The sequence below is a fragment of the Rhipicephalus sanguineus genome, chromosome 7 (assembly GCF_013339695.2).
Source record: "Rhipicephalus sanguineus isolate Rsan-2018 chromosome 7, BIME_Rsan_1.4, whole genome shotgun sequence".
Taxonomy (NCBI): domain Eukaryota; kingdom Metazoa; phylum Arthropoda; class Arachnida; order Ixodida; family Ixodidae; genus Rhipicephalus; species Rhipicephalus sanguineus.
The window spans coordinates 92,024,166-92,048,926 of NC_051182.1; the positions used below are offsets into that span (position 1 = coordinate 92,024,166).

The 24,761-nt window shown below is 45.7% G+C and overlaps 1 protein-coding gene across 1 annotated transcript; it reads right to left on the reverse strand.

Annotated features, from left to right (window-relative positions):
- Positions 1-1,853: 1,853 nt before the first annotated feature.
- LOC119398847 (4-pyridoxate dehydrogenase-like) lies at positions 1,854-8,840 on the reverse strand. The gene is made up of 2 exons (XM_037665664.1): positions 8,660-8,840; positions 1,854-2,068 (listed from the first exon to the last, which is right to left on the reverse strand). Exons 1-2 carry the CDS (start codon positions 8,838-8,840, stop codon positions 1,854-1,856), a joined length of 396 nt encoding a protein of 131 aa, XP_037521592.1.
- Between the last annotated feature and the right edge of the window lie 15,921 nt (positions 8,841-24,761).

The window sequence follows — 24,761 nt, forward strand, 5'->3', positions numbered from 1 at the left end:
CCCTGTGTCGGCAACGCACGGAGAAAAAGGCGCCCAAGCGCGCGGCTGTGAAGGATTCTCGTCGCAGCATGTCGAAAAACCGCACTCATCTCTCTAACAGCTCAAGTCAGAGCGTTTTAGTCTGTCCGGAACATCGCTATGCGCAAAATGTTTCTCGTGTACCGGAATACCGGGTGTGAACTGCGCATGCGCGCGCCCGGTAAACATGGCGGCGCCACCGAAAGCGATTGCCGTCCACCTCGAATCTATCAAGTGGCCGTCGTACGCTCTGTAGCTCGAAACTGATGCTTTTATTTCTTTTACATTCATGCCCTCAAGCTTCGACAGCAAAACATTCGTGTAGATTCGGCACTGTTTTCGAGAGCCATACTCAAATAATCGATGCTGTAGTTTTAGCGAGTGGCAATCCCGGAATCTCGGATAACATATGCTACGTGTTCTAGCTGGGGCCACTTGACGCGGCGCAAGTTATGGCACACGATATTCGGTATTACGCTATGTCTTCGCTTTACCGGAATACCAGAAATATCGGGCGACTGCGACGACCACTGTCTTTGCGTACGCTACTCTAAAACTGCCAAAGGGAAATGGCAATGAGGCCAAAAAATACAAAAAAACGCCGTGTTTTTTACACATTGTTAGTCTCTTTGACGTTCCTTTGTATCATTATCCACGCTGTATAAAGATCTAAGTAAGATAGCAACGTCATGCCGAATTGTCATATGCAACTTTTTTGGAGACTTCACAATCAGCGGCCGCTGCGGCTGCGGCTCGAAGCTAGCGCGCGTTCAATGGAACGAGCCAGTTTTCGCGAATAATTAGACGTAGATTGCGCATGGTGAAAAACTCAGACAATAAAGCGCTTCTAAGAAGCGAAACACATGATACCAGTGCAGCGATCATATTGTAGTAAGCTTCAATTCTGCTCGCAGAGCCGGTAAAGATGGTGGTCTATGGAAACGACGAAAACTTTGGCCTGATTATCGAGACAAAAATGCGCAATCTGATAAAACTGAGGCAGCTACCTTAATGGTCAGTAAAACGAATGTAGCCCTGAATGTCACATTTCGATTGAAGCCATTTTGAACTTGCCGCAATTGGCGTTTTGATTGTTCCCTATGCCTTTTTAGGGGCGAAGCTCCTTAAGGCGGCACCCGTTCGTCCCTCGTAGTCGTAGTAGTGTGTAACCAGTCGTAACGCTAGTACCAGATCTTGACCTCCAAGGTGGTGCCGGTGGGAGATTTTTCCTGTGCGTTGTTGAACAATAAATAATTCGCAGCGTGCGCGTTAACTAAAAGCCGAATTCTTCTGTCTCTCATTCCCCATTAGCAGCCATTGGCATGTTCCAGTAGGAAACGCTAGTAGAAGTAGAAGTGTAAGTGTTAGCTAAAAGCCGACTTCTTCTGTCTCTGATTCCCATTAGCAGCCATTGTTTACCTCCAAGGTAGTGCCTGGTGAGATTTCTCCTGTGCGTGATTAAACAATAAAAATTTCGTTCAAAACACCGTTGATTGATGAAATAAACCAACGAAAGACGCCAGATGTTTTCTAAAAGCAAAACGAAAGAACGCCAGATTTTTCTAAAGCAAAACGAAAAGACGCCAGCTGCTTAACGAAAGACTCCAGATGTTTTCTAAAGCAATGGTTTTCTAAACAATGAAAATTCACAGCGTACGTGTAAAATTAAAGTGAGCTGCAAGTCGTCATAACTCATCGAACCTTTAGTATAAACGCGCCCGATCTCACGTCGGTGATGATGTACTGGGCGGCACAACTTCGCGATTACTATTGAACAAAGCTACGCAATCGCTCTATGGAACGCAACAAGGGGTCCTCAAACTATATGTATGCATTTAGGCGCATACTTGTTCTCGGTAGGAGAAGGCGGCGTTCTTCAGCGGAACGCTCCAGTAGTCCCAGTCATCGTGGCCTCTGATGTTGAAGGCGACGAGAGCCGGAACTTGAATGGCGGCCGTCTCCAGTCCTCCGGCTTCGAGAAGCCGCACAGTGACCTTCGGATCTGCCGAGAGCCGGTTTGCGACGACGCAGCCCGCAGAGCCGCCGCCAACTGCGCATACAAGAAGCTGCCTTCAAGGGCCTGAAGGGGTCGTGGCAGCTCATTCTGATTTAACGCAAAATTGTGAGTTGGGAACATTTCCGCAGGTTTTATTTTGATTACCTTCCTGTATGGGACACCAATCTATAATTATGAGGCGTGCTGTACTGAGAGACTGTGAAGTAATTTTTACCATTTAGGGTTCCTCTTAGCAGGTAGGGTGTTGAGATGCTAAGCATTAGGGCGCGGGTTTGATTCCCGGCCAATTAAAAGGGGGGCGATATGCAACAACACCAGGGTGCTTAGATTTAGTTCCCCAGGTGGTCGAAATTCATTATGGCATGCCTCGTAATAATGTAAACACAGGAAATTGATTTATTGAATATGCCGTAGAATTATACTTGAGAGCGCTTAATTACACTAATAAACTCGAAATTTATATACAAGAAAACGCCCGACAGGAAGCAATATAGTAGAACAAGCCAGCTCTCTAAATATTCTGAACAAGCTGTATAACTCGGTAATGATTCTACGCATGCATACTTCAATTCAAAAAGACTAATTTCACCCGAATCGCTTTTATAGAGAAAACATCAAACTCTAATAGTAGCCCGTGACTCTCTTTAAAGAGACACGTGAACTCTCTTTGGAGACCATAATACTCTCGACGCAGGGTTGTGGGACCGAAAAGAGAGGTAACCTGTCTCTTCAGAGATAAAGCACGCACGTGGCAAGCGTACGTGACCGACCGAAAAAAGAGTTACGCACGCTCTCATTATTCTTGAGCAAGGCTGGATGCCGCATAACACGATACACTTCAATGGACAACGTTTCCCGTAACGTCCATTTTCATCGTAACCCTGGCAGGGGCTGATAAACATGTGACGGCGTTTCTCCATCAATTTCGCGCGGACGACAGTGATGGTCGACAGTGTTTATGCTGGCTGTTATTTGCGCATGCCTACTTCATTGCACTAGAGGAAACTGGCGAGCTTGCATGTGCCCTTGAGCGCCCGTGCACACAGTGGGACACACGCGGTGGTCATCTCATAGTTAGCGCTGGAAGTCTTACTGTGCCATAACGAATGGGAGGCGGTGGCCAAATACTGCCCCAAGGTGGCCAATCCTTCTCTGTTGAGGGAGTGCATTACCGGCTGTGGTCACCAGTGAGGCCGCACCCTTGGCCTCTTTATGCAATTCCATCATCACGCCGATTTTTTTTTATCTAGGGGGAATTGTGCGGGAACGGGATTCGAACCACGGACCTCTTGCATGCAAAGCGTATGCTCTACCTCTGCGCCATTGCGGCATAAACGTCTCGGCAGAAAAGAGCGCCTTGCGATAGGTAACGAGCCGCTGGAAGTGGTAAAGGAATACGTAAAATTAGGACAGGTTGTGACCGCGGAGCCGAACCGTGACACTGAAGTAACTAGAAGAATAAGAATAGGGAGAGCACGTGCGGCAGGCATTCGCAAATTATGAATGGCACTGTACCACTGTCATTCACGAGGAAGGTATATAACATGTGCATCCTACCAGTACGCACGTACGGAGCAGACACTTGGAGACTTACAAAGATGGTTCAAGTTAAATTGAGGACGACGCTGCGAGAAGAGGAAAGAAAAATGAACGGTGTAACCTTAAGGCACAAGAAGAGAGCAGAGTGGGTCAGGGGACAAATGGGTGTTAAAGGCATCTCAGTCGAAATCAAGAAGAAGAAATGGGCATGGGCAGGGCATGTAGTCTTAGTTTCGACTAAGATGTCCTTAACACCCGCCACTGCTGCAAGTGCTCGTATATCGTTATTGTTTGTGCTTTACACCGTGCCTTCTTGTCGTGATGTTGCGAAAAGAATCGATGAGCGAGAACCTTTGTTCAAGATAAAAAGTGTTCAATGAAGCTGTCATCAGAGCTTAGCATTGTTGAAATGAAACGCGAAATGGAAGCCCTTGCAAGAAGTGTCGACATGCTGAACTCGATGTTGAAGATCTCAGAATGTTAGCCGGACTGCAGAGCACTGAAAACTCACAATGAAGCATTGACAAAACGTCTGTCAGAACTTGAGCAACACTGAAGAATAAACAATGTGGAAATCAAGGGCACACAGGGCGTGAGATGCCTTGCGCACGTAAAAGCTCTTGGCGATAAAATATGCTGTCTGATTTCTTATGATGACATCAATGTTGTCTACCGCGTGCCAACGAAGTCTGGATCGGGTATGAAGAACATTATTGCCCGCTTCTGCTCTAGAACAAAGAAGCAGGACTCGATCGCCAAGGCGTTTAAGGCTCGCCTGAATTCAAAGGATCTCGGCTTCCCAGGCCCGAATCATGTTACCATTTACATTAATGATCGCCTGACCCATGAAAAGAAAGTTCTGTTCGCAAAGGCACAGTCAGTGAAAAGGGACAAAGGCTGGCAGTTCCTTTAGACAGAAAATTGCCAAATAAAAGCCAGAACGACATGCGGTAGTCGAGTCTTCCGGGTCTCGTCTGAGGCTGATTTTTCTATCTTCCGATAAATATTAAAGGGCCAAGGAACTAGTTCATCGCAAGAACTCATCCGATAAAATGATCGCAATTTTCGACTGAGCAACTTCACTCATTATTTACAAACCCTTGCCTATCTGCAATTTACTTCAACGCGCGAAGTTTAAAAATGATGAACTGTCGAACCTCTTAGCTAGATCACAAGTTTTCTCTTCTCTGGATTTTTGAAACTCGGCTTGCACATGCAGATGATAACTTATATAGCTCTTCCTTTGATGCGTCCGAGTACTGCTATCGTCCACAGCAAAGCTACGGTATCTACAAATCTGGGTTATAAACGGCGGCATGGCATATCATTTTCTTTGAAGTTGTGTGGATTGAATTGGAGGTTGTCAACCAAACAATTTTACGTTGCCTGTATCGGTCGCCTTCATCGTGAGCACCTGCTTTTTGCGATAAATTGTGCTTGGTAACTTGTCTTCAGAAAAGAAAAATGATCTGTTTCTTGGTGATCTTTGGAAGCAACTGAACAGAGCGCGCAGAAAGTGTACGCATGGGCGTTCTCTTTACGACGCGCACATTGCCTCTCCTTAGCTTTCGCCAACAGCCAGAAAAGGCATTATTTCGTAAGAAGCCTTTCTTGCACCTCAACTGTGAGTACAAAAATTGAAAAGCACAACATTAAACGCAACTTTTTTGAGCGATGAGAAGTCCAGCCGGTGTTCTCGCGTAACGCCCTCGGTAGAACGGTAGGATTTAGCTTCTTTCACCAGTTAGTGTGCACTTGTTGCAGGCAATCGTTTTTTAACCGCCGTATTCACGAACCGACCTTAACTTATCGCGGTAAGGCTACTTCCGAAAGGAAGAGAAAAGTATAAGAAAACGATAAGGTGAGTTTAAAAACCTACCTTATCTCGTGATAAGTGCGCCTTCATGAAAGGTGTCCTTAACTCGTCAAGTATGTGCCCTAGGAGCCAGGGTAGGTAAGTTTTCGCTACAAAATGATTACTTCGAGGAGCGAAAAATTAGGTTTATTGCAAGAAACCAATAACAGTATGCACAAAAGCACCCATGCGTAAATACCAGAAATGTTTGCTAAGGCACCGCTCACTTTCGGTTAAATCCGCATTCTTTGTCTGGCCACAATTGTTGAACCCCCGTCGACGCAGTGGGGCCGTTACTTCACGAGTGCTATTTCAGCGTCTTCTCATGTACGTTTTTGTTTGTTCGTTGATGTCATTTTTGTCGTCGCTTCAGCGTTTATTATCTTTCACTTTTTTTTACTTCGCCTGATTTATGCAATTGTTTGAGCAGTTTTACAGTTTTTTTCCTAAATTGCCTTCATTATGAAAAGGTGACCAAAGTGAACTTCACCGACGAAGAGTGCGGCATCGCGGCGTCTTGACGGATCTCGTCAAAAGTAACGTGAGGCACTGCATTGTTGACTTTCTTGCGGGCTAGGAACGTGAAGGAAACTTCGTAAACAGTGTACTCTATGTGTGCGTGTGTGAGTTATGTGATTATCAGTGTATATATCGTAATCAACACCCAGCACCTGGAGTAGCACGTCAGGCGAATAGCCAGGCTAACATCTCCAGCTTTTCAATAAAACATCTCTCTCTCTCTCTGAAAACAAGAAGACGGACGCCACGTCCTTTAAAAAAAAAGCGAAAAAACGTGGGAGCAGCTCGCGATAGAATTCAACAGCACAGAATGTGCATCCTCGTACAGCCAAAGAACTAAAGAAGTGTTTGCGACACTTCGACAAATTTTACCATATGATAGTCTTTCTGCAATCAAGGCCGTTGGACCTCTCGTGGCACTGACAGCTGCGAGACATTGACAAGGTCACTGCTGACAAGTTCAAACGTGCCCACTCCATAGAAGCGCAATGCGATGATCAGCTGCATGAGAGGCGGCACAAGGAACCCACGGCTGTCGGTATTTTCCTGCAGAGGCAGCACAGCGAGCAGCTTCCTCACGGCACTTTTTGTAAAGCGGAAGCGACACAAGAATTGGTGCCCGTCGTAGGTCTCCATCGGGTTTAGTCGATCCTCGAGAATTCACCGCAGCGGGGCCGCGTATGCGTACGCTGTGGCGTTCAACATTTTTTTCATTGCTGTCCACATACAATCAACGAACTGCGCGAAGTCGTCGTCCCTCACCTTGTTGTTTGTCTACAAGGAAGCCTTAAGGTAGGTCATAGGCTACCTTAACCGAGCCTTACTTATGAAAGCGATAAGTACGAGGAAAGTTCCACGATAAGCACAAGGTTCGTTCTTGAAACGCGTTAAGGGCGGACTTATAGTTAACGGTGACTTAATTCACAAGCATAAGTTTGAGTTAGGTTTGTGAATACGGGAGGAAGTGCCGCTGGCCCATTTGATAGCATGAAATGTGACAGTATAAACTACTAAGAAATGTCAACAGGCACCGTCGCCAGAAATAAAGGCTGCATTTTGCCGAGTGAAAATTGCAAACTTCACCATTTACTACGTTTTTCGCCAACGGTAGTTTTTTTATATTTTGTCGTTTACTTATACATTTATATCTCAGTCTTTCGAATTCAATAATGTTGCTTGCCGGGCGAGGTGGTGCATTATATTCCAAAGGTGATTATAAAACAGAGACTGTGATTGAGAACAACCGGGCAGGTTTTCTTGGTGTTCTTCCACAAGGGTGTTGCGTAAGCGGAAAATACAAGAAAATACCAAAAAATACAATGCTAGCGGGTAATGACGACAGGAATGCCACTAAACTAAGGAAAACAAGTTTTACAACGTCCCTTGACGTAACTAAAGATGCACGATGCACTTGTTGTCATCAGTGGCTACGAAGTAATTTAATGTCACACAATACACAGCAGAGCCCCGGAATAATTCAAAGATAAGTTTTTTTATGCATAAAACACGATGACACTTATCTGTAAGCAGAAATATGTTGCGTTACATTGTCAGGTGCGTTGTTTTTTCATTTTTTGTGCGCTCGGGAACATGGCGTATCCAGGTGATGATACCGTGCACTGGAAACACTGGTGGCTTCTGTGTAGCTCGTGGTATAACTACTTATTCTAAAAAGATAGGGCGTGGAAACACGGACACAAGAATGAAGTCAGGACACCATGAACGCCGGCGTTAGTGGCGTCCTGACTTCTTTCTTGTGTCCGTGTTTGCACGCCCTATCTTTTTAGAATGAATACTTACCAACTAGCTCAGCCCTCTGTTATTCTAATGAGTACTTATGGCTATGGCTAGTGCTTACGTCGTGCTCTGCGCAGGGGCAGACGCATGAGACGCAGGCCGCCCCCGGACACTCCAAGACTCAGTACGGCGACCACGCTCGCCCTTTTTCCCCACACAGCGCTTGATGCCCTCGGAGAGCGAAAATACACAACGACCAAGCAGATAGCAAAAGATGACAGACTACTGTGGCTTAACGTATGTTAATTTTCACAACTTTCACGAGCCTTTACGCCCACGGAAAATGAAGTCATCATCGAACAATTGCTGGAATGCCCTTTGCACTGGGAAAAGTGCACCTTAGCCGCAGATTGCGGTGAGAATTTGCGAATGCAATGTTTCTCCGCGATCTCTGAGGGCGCCGCATGGAGCTGCGGAGCTTGTTAGTGCTTGTTAGTGAAATCACCATTCGGTGTAGATCAGCACCAACGGAAATTTATATAAGAAACCAGTATTACCAACACGCATCCTGATTGTGATTCTTCCGAGTAGAAATGTGTAGAAATAAATTATTGTTATGTGCTACAGCTCCGTGCTTGCACAACTACATAAAGCCACTGTTTACCAAAACCCCACTTAACACTCCAATGCTTCGGCCACAATCAAGGTAGGGGCTCGCTAACTGCGTCGCCCTAGTGCGAAGCTCGAGGTTACGCGTTCGATTCATAGTGCCGTTTTCCGGCTGTGCATAAAAAAGCAGGTGGTCCATGTTAACCCGACTTCCACCCTCCCCCCTCCCCCCCCCCCCCACAAAAAAAAAGAAAATACTTCACAGGTATAGTACCTTCAATCATACTCGAACATTTTGGAGGACGGGCGCGAGCTTGCTGTTGAAGGTGCACTCGTGCCTTTGTGCGTGGTTCAAGGACGCTCACCGATGACGTAGTCGTAGCGCTGGCGCAGCTTCCCCAGCTCATAATCACGAACCACAGGCAGGCGGTTGAAAGGGGCGTGCACCAACAGGTTCCCCAAGGCCAGCATAAGGCCCAGCTCACTCTGGGGCTCCAGACTGCCAAGCAACCACGGTGGGGCACACGTCGTTGCGTTCACGTACATGGTGGGACCGGCTTGCGTTATTCTTAAGACACGAAATGCGCCCGGCGCTGTGATCTTACTGCTTTTTGTCATTCACGGGCGAGGTCGAGTGGATGAGGTATGTGCACATTCAGTAAGTTCAGGACTGCGTTTCCTTGTGTACGACAGCAGGACATCGCGACGTAATTTTATTCAAGCAAGGGCACGAATTCTTAGCCAATTAGCTCACACGCGCACGGTGGTTGCTTGCTATGCGTGCCTGTGGACAACTAATGCACACGCAAAAGGTGACAGCGCTGGAAAAATCATTTCGTGTGACGGACGCAAGGACGACGCGTGTCGCCACTCGTGCAAGCAAGCCGAGTATTTGAGGAGCCTTTCTGCCGCACAACGGTAATCGTCATCGAGTTTTCTTGCGTTGTTTTTTCGCGAAAACTGTGCGCTCGCTACTTCCCTCTCAGGCTGACTTGATGGCGGCATACCGTTCCTGACCGAGAAGTACCAGGCGCGACAACTCAGGGAAACCACGCGAGCGAAATGCCCATTATTGTTGTATGGCAGCCGGACACCCCAAATACCCCTTCTTATGTCCTCTGTAGACGTGTTCCACCGCCCCTAAGTCACGAAAATGTGGTGGCGCTGTCGTCGGTCGTTTAGTTTCGCGCGATAGGCAAAAGCTGCTGTGCCTATCGCAGTTGCTGCTGCGTTTTCGCTGGTGTGTGCGCTGTTTAGAGTCTTGCAAAGAAGAAAAAATGGTATGCCGACGAGCAGTGTCGCGGTTATTTGTGCAGGAAGGTACAAGAACGAGGAAATTATTTTTTTTTTCCAATAGCTGTTTACGAAAACTGTCGCAAGAAAATAGCCGCAGCTGTAAAGATGGTCTCCGACGCCGGTTCGTCGGTTATGTTTCGGGGCGGTTTACCCAGCAGAAAGGATTAGCTTTGTCAAGCGTTTGTCACTGTAATATGCCGCACCGCATTGTGTTATTTAAGCCTTGCGTGGAGGCATAGGGAGCACATAACGTTTACCTAAAAGTACATTAACATTATAGATAGCATTGTCATATGCGGAGCATTCTTCACGGTTGTCATTGCTGATATAACTGCAGAAGTGTTAGACGCGTCAAAGGATTTCTTTGTACTGGCGTGAACTCAATTGTGTGGCTCGGTCATGGCGCATGTGTTTCTTTCGGCGTGGGCATGGTTCATTAACGCAGCAGTTAACAAAAAGATGACTTCGACTATTGGCCTCGAGGAGTTACGGAGTCGCCCTCTATCAGGCGCGCATCGATTGCGTGCTAGGCAGGATACCGCCGGCGCGCTCCCCATAGGTTTTGCGGTCGGTGCTCTACAAAAACACCTCGCGGAAGCCCTCCAGGGCATTTCTGTAAGTACTTTCGAAATGAACTGTATTCTTTAATGTCAAAATAATCGTTTTCGACGAACTGAAAGCACAAGATAGTCTACAGTCGCTGTCTCTTTGCAGAAAACCGAGCACCCGCTTCACGCTGTTATCGCGTTGGAGACCCCAGAACCCGCTTCTTGAGTGAATTAGGTAGTCACTCGCTGAGTGCAGACTGTGAAATATCTCGCTAGAGTAGACTGCCTGTATAACCAAACGGAGCATAACAGAAAGAAGCCTCAAGCCAGTGATCGCACGGGTTCGCGACGACTGACGGTGCCTCTGCATGTATGAGCGTCTGCATGTATATGTTCGTGCTGATGGTTTCGCTTTTGCTACGAGCGCGTTTTGGCACCGCGCTGTGAACTTTAGGCCGCAAAATATGAGAATTTGTGAGTAAACAAACAACTTCTGTTGCGCGGACGCTATCAGAGCAGTTCAAAAACAATTTCCTTACAACTGCGGCTTCGGTGCGCATGGCAACTTTGTGATCTGCCGTCCCGACGATTCAGTGTTTTTTTGTTCTTTTTTGGTCTAAATTCGGGTACGTTTCAATGTCATTTGACAAGTTGTCTCGCACTGCGTATTGATCGGTCTTCTCAGCTGGCAAATGCCGCTGCTTCTGTTTCTTTATTCAGCGCATTCGTTTCGTTTGGTGCTCACACAAAACGTGAGCAAATGCGACGCCTTTTTTTTTAATGCTCCTTAATTATCGTTCGGTTTGCATTCCAGTGAATTTGCCGCTCTCTGTCATCAGCAAATTCATAGACCAAAGCTTCACCACTTCGAGATTCCTGGTGGATGAAGAACCAGTCTACGAGACCGAGCATGTAGTAGCATGCGACGCCTAGGAAAAGAAAGAAAATACAGTAAAATTTGCCGGACTTATTCTGCAAACGTCGGCTGTGAACTAGGACCCACATGAACTTGAAATAGCGGTGAATAAAATAGATGTTATTGCAGCAACCAGCAGCCGCAAAACAAGATAGTAATTATTTGGCGAGCACCCCAGCAATTTTGGCAGCAGTGTCGTGTCTAACGCCAACAGAGTGGCATCTTTCCCACGTAAATAAATGAGGCTCCAAGAAAATACATGGGATTGGCCGGTGGGCCGATCACGGAGGTAATGCAAAATTTATTTAGCTTATGAAGCAATGCATGCCTCATCAAATGGGAAGGTTGCCCGTCGGCGTCCCGCGTCGGTGGCGTCAACACTTGTGATGCAAAAAATAATCGTCACGTGATGGTGTCACCATATGACGTCATGATGACGTCACAGATCGCCAAAATATGTAGCGTCATTATGAAGTCACATAATGTGACGTCACATGACGTATTCACACGTCACGGTCGCTTTGCATTGCCTCCGTGATTGGTCACGGAGGGAGGCCGTGCAAAACCGCGTTAGGCGCAGAACGCTTTTGGAGGGGGGCGCGGGAGAATCAGTACATCGACTGACAAGAAGATGGCTTTCGCCTTCTAGTCATCTTTAACGAATGCATAAGGGACCGTGTGCGTTTTTTAATTTAACGTATCTAAAGAATGACTTGCGCATCTGCAGCCGATTTTGTGGACGCTGACACGGGGCCGATGATCAAGAGGTCGCATTGGAGGGTTCTGAGATGGCATCGCACGTGGTAAAAGGTAGCGCTTTTACCTTCCTGTGGCAGATCAGCATCATTTGCCGGCGGGAAGCGCGCGCGAGCCATCGTCTCAGTGCGCGCTGTCTGCTACTCACCGAACATCGCAGGCCCGACGCAGTAACAAAAGTCTTCGCCGCGGAAGTGCTTGTTGCACACAAGACCCGTAGCGGATGGCTACTTGCCGGTTCTTAGCTTTAAAACCCATGCTTCACGCTGTTTCTTGTCCCGCGGTTACCAGTGCAGGCTGACACTGGGCTCCTTTGCGTAAGCGCGGCACTGCGGCACCGAGCGGTAGAGCTCCATGCTCGTCGCCTTCGGAGGCAGCCACTGTATTACAATGGATTCAATTGAGCAGAAAATGAGAGAAAACTTCAGAATTTGAACAGACCGCAGCTCACGTGGGACTTGAAACTCGTTTTCAAAGCACGCGGCAGTGCGCCACAAGCAGCCGACGCGGCCGCTGAGACCACGTGATCCTGCCAAGCACGTCACGCCGACGGTGGCGCCGGCGTTTCCAGTGGTGGGCCTCGAGGCCAATACTTTTCCAAATCGTATGCGTCTGAGATGACACACCTGACACAAGTGTATAGCACAGGACTGTTCTGCATGCGATGCCCTTCCCCATATTTCCACGTCTGTCAGAACTCACAGAAAAACAACACTCGGGAAACTTGCCGAGTCTGTTTACGTGCTGCACGCATTTCACGGTCTCGGCTTGAGCGTACGGAGAGAGCCGCGGTTGGCGGACTTGACAGGTACGTACCGCATTATCAACAGCATGTAGTTGAAGCACAATCGCAAGTGTAGCACGGATGAAAGTGTCGCCGAGATGGCCCGTGACGTTTGCATTGATAAGTTTCCCGGCGGAGTTCTTATATGCGAGGATTAACCGTAACGATACCTAACGATGTGTTAACGGCGGGAATTTACACGTGCATGTGACCTAGACTGCCGCAACGGCGATTATATTTCGCAAATGGGTCACATTGCCGCCGTTAAGATACCTCATGTTGTGATGACGTTCTCAGAGCTTGAGCTGCACGTCAACATGACTTATATATGTCCATTTGAGAATCCCTCGTACAGCCACTGTAACTTATTTTGTTGCGGCCGCCGCTTCTACACATGTAGGAGACGCCCCGACGCGCGGTGCTCGGAGGCAGCTTTTGCACCTGCTGTGCCACTTGTCACGTGATTATAGAGGGCGGTAGCGAGCTTCGAGCTTGGCCCACTGGGCGGAGCCTACGCGCCGCGACGTTGTTACAAGGGCCCTAAATATATTGACGACACCTATCGCTGCTCACAAACATTGAGTAGGTCTACTGAATACGACGCCGGAATGACTTGCTTTAACCGATCAAGAACAATAAAACAGATGAAGCAAGCTGCGGGAACCCATGGTTGTGAAATCATTCGAGAGCCATCATAATATCTCCTCTACATTTCATCGGTCCCTCGTTTTTGCAAGAAAAGCTGCCCACCATGTCAATAGATATTATGCGAAGCGGTCAGCGAGGAGCAGACTAGCTTACACTCGCCACCTCTTAGCCTACTTTATGTAGTGTTGTTAACCAGTTACAAAACAATATAGGCACCACACTAACCAACAGTTTCTCGACTCACGTTGGTTGTATGCTAGTCAATATGGGAAACACCAGTGGATGTTTGCCATGTGATGCCTGTCATGTCTCTTAATGCATGTAGGTGCCTAAATATATCCCCGCAACAACCTCAACGAAGCAGGTAAACTGTTGAGGCTTCCAACAACCATAAAAATTTTTCCACTTCGATAAAGCAACCTTCGCTGAAACGAATAGCCCGAGAAGTAGGGCACCAGCAGTATTAGTTTGCGTCGCACTGTATACGACAGCAGATTTCTTACGCACACTAGACACATACTGTATAGCATCTTTGTTGTAATCATCCCGCACGTAATCATTTTCGCTCGTCGACCTCGAGCGAGGCGAAGAGATCGTGAAGGTGTTTTGGCGCTTTGGGGATATGAACGCGCATGCTTTTCGCCAGCGTTCTCTTACAGCGGAACTGTAGATGCAACGCGTGCTTGATTTGTGGCGTCCGCCCGCGTGGCGTTTATGGCGTCCGCTCGGTGAGAGACTTAAGCACAAGTGATCGATTCTGCTTACGCTTTAAACATGGGCGCTAGCGAAAATCCGAAACAAAATATTTGGTGATTATCGTCCACTACGTACCGTTTACGACGCGTGAAAGGAAATTTAGGTCGAGTAATTATCAGTTTCGTGCTCCGTTATCTTTCCCTTGAACAACAAAAGCAGCTTGTCCGTTCCTATCTATCTATCTATCTATCTATCTATCTATCTATCTATCTATCTATCTATCTATCTATCTATCTATCTATCTATCTATCTATCTATCTATCTATTCTATCTATCTATTTGTCTGTCTGTCTGTCTGTCTGTCTGTCTGTCTGTCTGTCTGTCTGTCTGTCTGTCTCTCTATCTATCTATCTATCTATCTATCTATCTATCTATATATCTATCTATCTATCTATCTATCTATCTATCTATCTATCTATCTATCTATCTATCTATCTATCTATCTATCTATCTATCTATTTGTCTGTCTGTCTGTCTGTCTGTCTGTCTGTCTGTCTGTCTGTCTGTCTGTCTATCTATCTATCTATCTATCTATCTATCTATCTATCTATCTATCTATCTATCTATCTATCTATCTATCTATCTATCTATCTATCTATCTATCTATCTATCTATCTATCTATCTATTTGTCTGTCTGTCTGTCTGTCTGTCTGTCTGTCTGTCTGTCTGTCTGTCTATCTATCTATCTATCTATCTATCTATCTATCTATCTATCTATCTATCTATCTATCTATCTATTATCTATCTACTATCTATCTATCTATACTATCTATCTATCTATCTATCTATCTATCTATCTATCTATCTATCTATCTAATGTGCCCGCCAATGTATCTGTGCTCTAGATGTCGCCTCCTTAGCTTTGCATATACCGCAATTCTCGCTGTAGGGCTTGAGTGTATGAGGAACATAACTGAGAGGTCGTCACATGAATAAAACATCACATGCCTGCCACGTACGTTATGACACCGTTTCCCCCTGTAAAGTGTGGAGCATACACGCATACCACGGCTGATAGTATGCCGATACGCGCCACAGGCGATTCGCAATGTATACCAACACGAACTGCCAAAATAGACACTTATAACACTGAACCCATTGGCATTTTCGTTTAGCAGATAAACGCTGAAAAACGTGCTGCAACGACTCTTAGCCAGCAACAACGTGGTACAGATCGTGTATTAAGATCTGTTGCACCAAGAGCTGCCTATTATCAATTTTAGTGTAGGTCTTTGCCTAACATCAATTGTCGTTTCAATGTTGGCTATGCGCTTTATAACCGTGCATCAAACTTTACATATATATACTCCTATTTGTTAACAAGCTACAGTGTAGCGCTCTTCTTCTCCGGAGGAATGTGCCAACGAACGCTCTTTACAATTCGTTTCGATAAAAGTAACGTCTGTGCTGTAACGTGAGGGCCGACGTTACGTCGGACAATGAGCTAACCTTGAGAAACCAGTGCAGTAAAGTACCTAGTAAGCTTACGATATGCACGCAACTGCCTAAAGTGCAGCAATACTTGGATCTGCCGCGTAAGACATGGCTCAAAGCCAAAAAATTGGGCATACGCCGCTGCTCGCTGACTAGTTCACATGAAATCGATTCCCACAGTGCGTGAGATCTAACGAAATGTTTTTGTGTATTGATCTCGCATTCGTTTCTAGATAAGGGGCCTATAAGGTCGAGTTGCCTTTATAAACCACAGACGAGGAAACTCGGTTCTTGGAGATCGTAATGTGCAGCGTTGTTTACCGGAACTCACTGTGACACGCCCTTTGTGGCTTCCTTTGTTCTTTTCACCCGAGTGCCACGAGCGATATCGGTGAAGGCTAGCATATAAAACACAGCCTGGGACCATCTGCCGCCGACACGGCCTCAATTTCGAGGCAAACATTCTCCACGAGCACGTCTCAAAGTGTCAGGTCGTCGTTCTGGGAAGTTGCAGCTGCGGGCGAAAGTTGGTCAGATCAATATTCCATGGGTTTCCGCTCCTTTAAAGCGCCGGAACTCGTTCTTGTCGGCATCGACTGCACGGCGATAATTTTCACGTCAGCTGGCGAAAGTTGCCGGCTGTAAGACCTCTTTTTCAATACTGCCGTAAATGCGCCGGTTCGGCAACATCTGTTATGCGACTCAGAAAGGGACTTGGCGTCGACTTCAGATGTGAGACTCTATTAGGGGTCCAAGTTGCGTTAACGAAGTTGCTGCGTATTATTTTTTGTCATTTTTCTTTCTTATTAGCCAAGAATTTTCACACAAGTATTGCGTTTATGCTGCAAGGGGGAGATGACCGAAACGCCGCATAGGTCTCATGTGGTAACATTACATAAGATATGATTGCCGCTTTACGTTATTAAATGGGTTGAAGCTTACTTATCTAATAAAAAGCAGTTGGTTGAAATTAAATCTAGTGTATCTAGGATTCTCAATCTCACTTGCGGTGTGCCAAAGGGAAGTGTTGTGAGGCCACTATAATTCGTAATATGTATAAATGATTTAGTGTGAGCAATCGCTGACTCAGTGTCTATTAAACATTTTGCGGATGGTTGATGCTTAAAAAATAACATGCTCTGAAGAACATGACACATTACAGCAAACCCTTCGCCACATTGCATGTTAGTGCACAGCATGGGACATGGAATTTGTCGTTGATAAAACAATGTTCATAAATATCACACGAGAAGATAATCCTAGTGCGTTTACCTATATATACATGGTTCCCACAAGTAATCAGTAACAGAGTATAAGTATTTAGGGATTACTCCTAGCCATTTGACATGGTGGGCACACACTTCGTCAATGTGCAGGTCATATTTTTTGGAAACTCGTTATTTATTAAGAAAGCTTGCAAAAGCAACTATGAATGTAAACTTCAAGCGTATGATGCTATCATCACACCTAAATTCGAGTATCCATCCGCTTTATTGGCTTCGTACATTAAAAAGAAGATATACATAGCTTAGAACGGTTGCCAAAGAAAGCCTTCAGATTCTATTGAATAAACAGAAACTACTAGATTCAACCACCTCAAATCATGAAAGCTCATAACATACCCACATTCGCTTTCCGCAGAAAAACTTAGCCGACTCAAATTCTTGCACAATACTTCAAATGAAGAACTAAATATGCCGGCACCTTCATATATAAAGCCCACTACAGGAACACCAGTAAAGTTGAAAATTGGGCGAGTTGGTGATAGTTCATGTTTACGTGGGAAGCAGCGCAAATTGGACAAGGCACGAAAAGGAACGAAGAAAGACAGGACGACCGCTGCACTCGCAACTAGTTTATTTCGAAGAAAACATAGTTAATATACATACATGCAGGTGTACCACGTGTGGCCATGACTTACATATTACAACGGTTTTTTCAATGATTTTCCAAAAAAGACACTTCGCTATCACTCAGAACTACGGATGGCTGGCTGATGCAGTCATTTTTTCTTTTTGTGATATGGAAAGCCTCGATCACTTCCCTGGTTAGCTGATCCTTGTGATTGGAAAGTATTATCGTTTCAGAGAAGAGCGGCTTGCAACCACAATCCAAGCAATGCCGTCTAATGTGAGAATACGCATTATTTGTTAGTGATCTCTTGTGTTCAGACAGCCTTGTGTTAACGCAACGGCCAGTCTGACCGATGTACATCTTTCTACATGACATCCCACTACAGGAAGAGCAACACGCAACACTCACAAACACACGCTACAACATATTTTTGCGAAAACACAGGCATGCAAACAGAGTTTTTTTCCTTTCCAGTGTTTCGGTCTGGAACAATCTTCCCGTATTCGTTTGGGAAGCAGAAAATTTTAATGAAGCCCTTGAACTGCATTTGTCGGGTTGAATATTGAACTGCTGAAACTGACGTATTGCTTGTCATGCGAATGCTGCTGTAAATTATTGGTGCTGGCTTTTTATAAATTTTGTTAAAATCGTCCAAGCGACACGGCGGCATTGCGTTTGGTGCCGGTATTGTTACAATTTGTTTCTTCGCTTTTCCGCTTTCTCATTTCATTATTGCGAACCAACAGACAATAATTGCAAGGAAAGTATAGGGGATGATATTTGTAGTAATTAGGATATAAATGTGAAGAAAGTAAAGTGGGCGAAAAGATAAGTTGCCGCCGGCAGGGACAGAACCTGCGATCTTCGAATAACGCGTCCGATGCTCCACCACTGAGCTATGGCGGCGGTCATCCCCCCGTACACTTTATCGGGTATATATGTGCACTTACATATAGGAGTTTTAGTGAGAGCCGATCACAGCCATGGCGCGAATGCGGAACACTGTTTTCTGCCGGTCGGCGTCACGTAGCACGTGAATTTTTTACGAGCTGGCATCTGACCAATAATCCCTCGCATACTACGTGAAAGCATAGAGTCTGCCAGAACGAGACCCTCGCGTTGAATGAAGGAAAGATTACTTTTAGGGCTCATTTTTCTTTGTTAGACACAGAATAACGAGAACTGACAGACAATAATGCCAAGGAACGTATAGGGGATGTTATTTTTTGTAATTAGGATATAAATGTGACGAAAGTAAAGTGGACGAAAAGATATCTTGCCGCCGGTCCCTGCCGGAAATGTACCTGCTTTGGAAATGTCGCGCTTAGACATTTACGAAAAGTGTCATGATGCACTACTCCGATCGAGTTGCATGATTATAAGTGGATAACTGAAGCAGCTTTGAATAGATCAGGATTAGTTATGCAAACAACAGGCAATGCGGAGTGTTTCATTCATTCAAGGTTTTAGGCGGGAAAATGGGATAAATGACTGTGAGCGTGTTTGTGTGCTACAGCAAGAAATATGCGAGGACCATGTAAGATCTCAACGTAAGGAAAAGAATGGTTCTGGATTAATATATATTGGCTGAGGCGCGGCCTTCTTGTTGTAGATATTATGACAAGCATCAGCGTGATTGTTTCCTATGGGCTAAAAGGGAATAGAGGTACAGCGCAGCATTGATTGGTTTACGCGTGCCGTATGATGGAAATTTGTATGAAATGAGCGGAGTGGTTTCAGTCACTTTCGAGGCATACGAGATGGCATGATGTAGTTCCCGTATTGACGGTGCATATTCTAATCTAAACGAATATATGGCGTGTATAACATTTGGTTAAGTGACACTGGTGCGAGCGAAAATCTATTGCGAAGATAGTCCTGTCCGTATTAGCCTTGTTCTTCGTCGAAATATTGTACGCTCTTACGCTCGCTAAGAAATGTTATCAAGTAAATATGAAGGCATACATTAGTACGGAATAACCACATCTAGTCATATTTCTTGACGTAAGTTCAATGTGCGACTGTTTAGCGCTGTTAAGCTTCGGGAACGGACTGAAGTTTTAACGCGATAGCGTGAAAGAGCTCCTTTCGCAGAAATTCTGGTGTCGGCGTCCGCGTCGGTAGTTATCAGCGAAAAATCCAGCGTTGTCTGTGAGCGAAAAAGCGAGAAAGATGCAAATAAAACAATAATAAAACTATTCGGCTCCAATGAGAATCGAACCCGTGCTCTTCTGCGTGGCAAGCAGGTTGTTCTATCACACAGCATCTCATTACTTAAGCTTCTTCGAAAAAAAAAAAGAACTATATCAGTGCCATGTAGACGGAGGAGTCTCCTTCACGTGGGTAAATTGCGTGGCACAAGCGTAGAATCGCGCCAGGCGTAAAAACATGTGATGCGCAACAACTGGGTGTCCTCAAAGGCCCACCCATTACAAAACAGTCAGACATGTTTGCTCATCATCATCAGAATAGCATCAAACAAAGTGAGCAGCGGCGTCGGTTCGTGCATTCCCTTACGGACGCGTAGTGGACCCTTCGCTGATTCGTAAAAGGAACGAATTATGGCGTAGTGGCCACTGCGTAACTGTACTTGCAGTAGCATTCTAGGATAGTTTTGAAACAGCCATTGTTACACGCACAGACGTTCGTTTCTTTGCGGTACGGTTGACGCATGCACCGAGAACCGAAGCTAGGCTAGCAGTTGAGAATGCGAAGTGCACGGGGCCCGATTAAGTTATCGCGTTCTACTCTTAAAGGCAAAGCTCAAGCGTCCTACAAGTCTTTCATACAACTTTACAACGTAGTTACGCTGTTTGCTGTGTCTGTTGGTTAATAAATATCAACTGAAGTTCTTGAAATCTCGCGTATTCGAGCAAAGATCCGTCGAATATTGGCGAAAATGCTGCACGAGCGACATAACACTTTTGTGAAGGCTGTAGAAAAAAAAGAGGGCGACTGAGACAACTTCAACTTTCATTTGATTGCGTTGCACTGTTGAAACAGTCGTTCACGACATACTCTTCTCCCTGTTTTGTTTTCGTTTTATGTATTTCCAGTAAATATCAGGGAAATGTCAATTCTGAAAGGCGAGAGCAACAAAAAAAAAAGATTTGTTTTCCTCCAAAGCTCCTTCACCTGTGGCCGCAGTAGTATTCTATGATTTTCGCGCAATATCAATCAATAAATGTACACATAATACAGGCCTTCACGCTACATTGTTTAGGATATACAGATGTCCTTCTAAACAAAGCGATTATATTCATTTCGTTGCCACTAGCAACCAAACATACAGTGGAAAAGGAAGGAATGTCTTGTATACGTACTCAACGGGCAGCGCGTTATTACCGCTTCTTGCAATACCGAAAGCAAGCACGAGCTCGAAGTGTTACACAGCGGCGTTTATGCACTACTTCGTTCTATACGGAAGCAAGCGCAACAGAAGCTGAATTGAAAATAAACGGCCTGGGCAGGTTCAAAAACTCGCAGTTTCAGACGAGAGAGTGCAAGTTATGTCTGACAGTTTCGCTGCACACCAGCAACTCCAAGAACACGGAGCTTTTTCACTCCGGTGAACATGCGGTCTCTTTTCTCGCTGTTCTACACCATATTTCGACAAATGCACGCGTGCATTAAACCTTTCTGTGATCTACTACTACTTCTTTGATCCGTACTTGCAGTAAGTGCTCTCAAAGAGTTTGGGACAAGTTCTTAAAAAGCTGCTGCTCAAGTCTACGGTTTTGACTATGCCACGTGTAGCGCGCAGAGCTGGAGCTTTTTTTTCATATTTTTGTTTTGTTGTTGTTGCTATTACCTTTCTAGAACAGTTTTCGACCTCCCATTTCTTCAGTGAAATGCACACTTAGACGAATGAAGCGCTCGTGCCAAAATACGCCAACTGCGTGCAGCATGCAAACTGCATTAGCGGCAAGGACGCTCACAGGGTACTTCCCCTCGTGTGTACGTACTTAGCTTCTTGTTTTAAAAAGGTACTTCAACGTTTAAGGTCTACAGCGGCTACGTGGGTGTCTATTCATGCGGCATCGTAATAAGCAATGTTTGCAGCTCCTTAACTGGTCGTTGGTTTGAGAGCGACGTTCGTGCTGCAAGTACTGCGAAAAATATAATGTCCTATCTGCCACACTTAACTTAATCTACGCGAGTTCACGTGTAATTGTAAAGTTCATCGCCAGCTCATTGCTTCCTTTTGTAGAATAAGGTAACCAACATTCTAAGAATTCTGGAAGGTGACGCTGAGCCGGAATTTGAATTGTCTTTGCTGAAGGGCGAAAAACTTTCGCTGTTTGCTTTTACTTTATTCACATAGGCTACGTGGTATACACAACGGAGAAATATTGTTAATAGTTGAAACGACATGCGACGTGTTAGGACTGCAGCACTACTGTAATCATATTCTACTATATCACAGAATCAAAGTTCCAAATTTATTGAGTTTTAGACAGCGCCTTGTGCTCTCTTTTTTAGTCCTTTTAAATGCGGACAACTCCTCTAGACACTTTAATTTCCTTCTCACTGTGTGAACTTACAAAAACTCGGAAGCTGGTGGCTTGCGCATTCTTCTGGCGTCAGGGTACCCCCGATGGCATCATCGTTTTACTAAAGTACTCTACATTGTGAGAAGAATGTCTGACAGTGTAAGTGACTATAAGAACACACGCTTTACAACGGCTTTTTTACAAGAGAAGAAAATAACCAAGACGCCCTAATTGCTCCCAGCGCTACATGTCGTTTACGATTTGTCTTTGCTTTCGAGAATATGCAGGTTAGGCGGAAATTAACACCATCTTGAATATTGTATCTAACTTCATGGATACTTAACTAATTTTAGTGAAGCATAAGTCATTTTGTTCCTTGCGATCAGAGACTTATCGCATTTGTCATTTATGTCATTGCAGTGGCATGACCTCCAGGAATGTTTTGGGCGCGAACGCTATTCAAGACACATTTAGCAGGACGCTGGTTGGGACGTCGTCCCCCCTCAAATGGCCTCCAAGGTTTCCTCCTGACACTCTGCGACTTCTGCCTCTAGGTGGGGGGCGAGGGGGGGGGGGGGCTCAATAGAAATTTATTGCACAAAACCAAAATCTCTTGATGAATTTGACGAGCGAGACAATAATTTTTGCAAACGTACCACACAGGGGCTCTGTAGAAGTGTGTCAGAAACATCTCCAAACTTTTATACAAATTAGTCAATATGTAGTGCTTACGAAGAACTTGAGCAATGCATAACGAGTTCGAATTGTAAGCAACTAATGTCTTGTTTTTTTGTGGGAATTAGAAAATATAAAAAGTTTTAAACCATTTTCAACAGGAAGTTAACTTCAGCCGACCTTGCATAATTACAGCTATAGATAAATATACGTACCGAATACGTGTGCGAAAGAGCCAAATGATGACGAACCACTTTTTACTTGGTGAAAAATGCACGTCTTAAATACAGTTACTGCGATTCCTTGCAGTATGTTAAGTCACGAACCTTCTCTTACGTGCACGGTGTTATGGGCATGGCCAAAGGAAGGTTTACGTATGAAGACGTTGGGCCCAAACGAACAAAAAAGGCAACTAAGTAATGCGAGGCGAAATTCGATCCCAACTAGTAACCAGTTCCTTCTAATTACAACATAATCGCAGTTTATCGGTATGAGAGCGAAAGAGGGAAGAGAGAAAAAACTATGAAAACGAACGCTGATGAAGTCAACAGTATGCGCCATGGAGGAAGGATACTAAGGAGAGGCCCTATCGTATTTCAATGCATTGCGAAAAGTGTGGCGGAAGTGACGTCAGATTTATGGGCAAACAACCGGTATGGGGCAAACAAACAGCAGACGCCCCGCAGCGTGCCCTCCGCGGTGGTTTGCTTCTGCGCAGATTTGTAGTCTCGGCGTAAACTTAGCGCGTATTGTGCTGTTCGCACGCAGTAAATGTTGCAGCAGACGTTTACCAGGCTGTTCGTGCGTGGCAGGCCCGAGCGCTGCGTGCTGAAATTCTTCGCGGAGCGTTTTTGTGCAACAGTACAGGATCGGTACGTGCTGATCAAAAACGTTCAGCCCCTGCATCATCGTATTCGAACTCACCTAGCAGTGACTTACGCGTTCTGCTGGGTGTTAGGCCTTCCCTTTCTCGTAGCCCGATTTCCCGATCTGCTGCCGGATTAGCGGTTCTTTGTTCGTGTATATGGGTGAGCGTAGTAGCTATTCGGCGCAACGCCAACCTTGGTTGACGTAACTTCACGTCGAAAAAGGACACCGCTGTATTGTATACGCGATCGTGCACGTAAGTTTGTAATTATAGTACGCACACAACAACAAGCACGCAGCGAGCGCACACCGCCCATACATACATCACGTAGTCCGATAACAACAACATAACTTATTGCCCTTTCGTTGAACGACACAGCCTAAAAACGTACGATGCCTTCGGCGCATGTTATGTACGGCGCGTCAGACGCCAAAAACAAAAGTTTAACGCGTGTTCTGAGTTGACACAATGCGTAAGAAGCAACAGAACGCACATCCAGAGCTTCGCATGCAAACACCATGCATTAGTGATCACCAATGAAGCGAACGTGTACGTACACATGAAAAGTGACACCCCGGTACTTTGCGCAGTGCAGCGATTTGCACCGGTATACGCAACCATACGCAACAGCTGGGCATTGCGTAGCTTTCCTAAAGAACACACACAAGGAGCAGCATGCGTGAATCGACTGCACCGCGGCGCCGCTTGCACGGCGAAAAAAAAAAAAGGCTCGAATCGCGCATGCGCTTGCAAACGACACGGCGGAAATCGCAAAATGTTTCGAGCTCCTTCGCTAGGAGGCGATGCGGGTGTTTGCGATGTAAAGCCCCTTGATCTAGAAGTAGCGACACTCTCCTCCGCGCGCGCGTTTTCCTCCTCAATTCTCCTCGGATTTCTCCCCTCCCTGGCCGGCGCGCTGCGCACGGCCCGCTGAACCCTCCACTGGCTCGCCGCGCCGCATTAAAATCACTGCGCGCGCTTGTTTGATCGGCCCCTTGAAGCGTCAATGAGAACCTGTTCTCAAGCAATAGTCATGACGAAAGTGGGCTTCCGATAGAACAAAGTGACAAATTATTTTTAAAGACGCTTCGGAATATACAATAAGCGCTTCGAAAAAAAAATGAGTATATCACTGGCGGCTGAGCGCTTTACCTTCCCGTCGCCGCCTCGGCTGTCCTTAACACGGTGTATTACGCATATAATGTAACAGCATAAAGTATAGCGAGAATTTTTTTCATAATTGTGGTCTTGTGAGCTAAAAGAAGGCACCCAAGAAGGAATGTGGTGGTTTACTTAAATTGGGCCAAATGAGTGAGTCCGAAGCCTTTTTGTGTCAATGCCGCTGTCAGACACGCACGCACGCACACGATGCATGCACACACACACGCTTATACACACGTGATAAAGACACGCACATACGTACACACACGGACGTGCA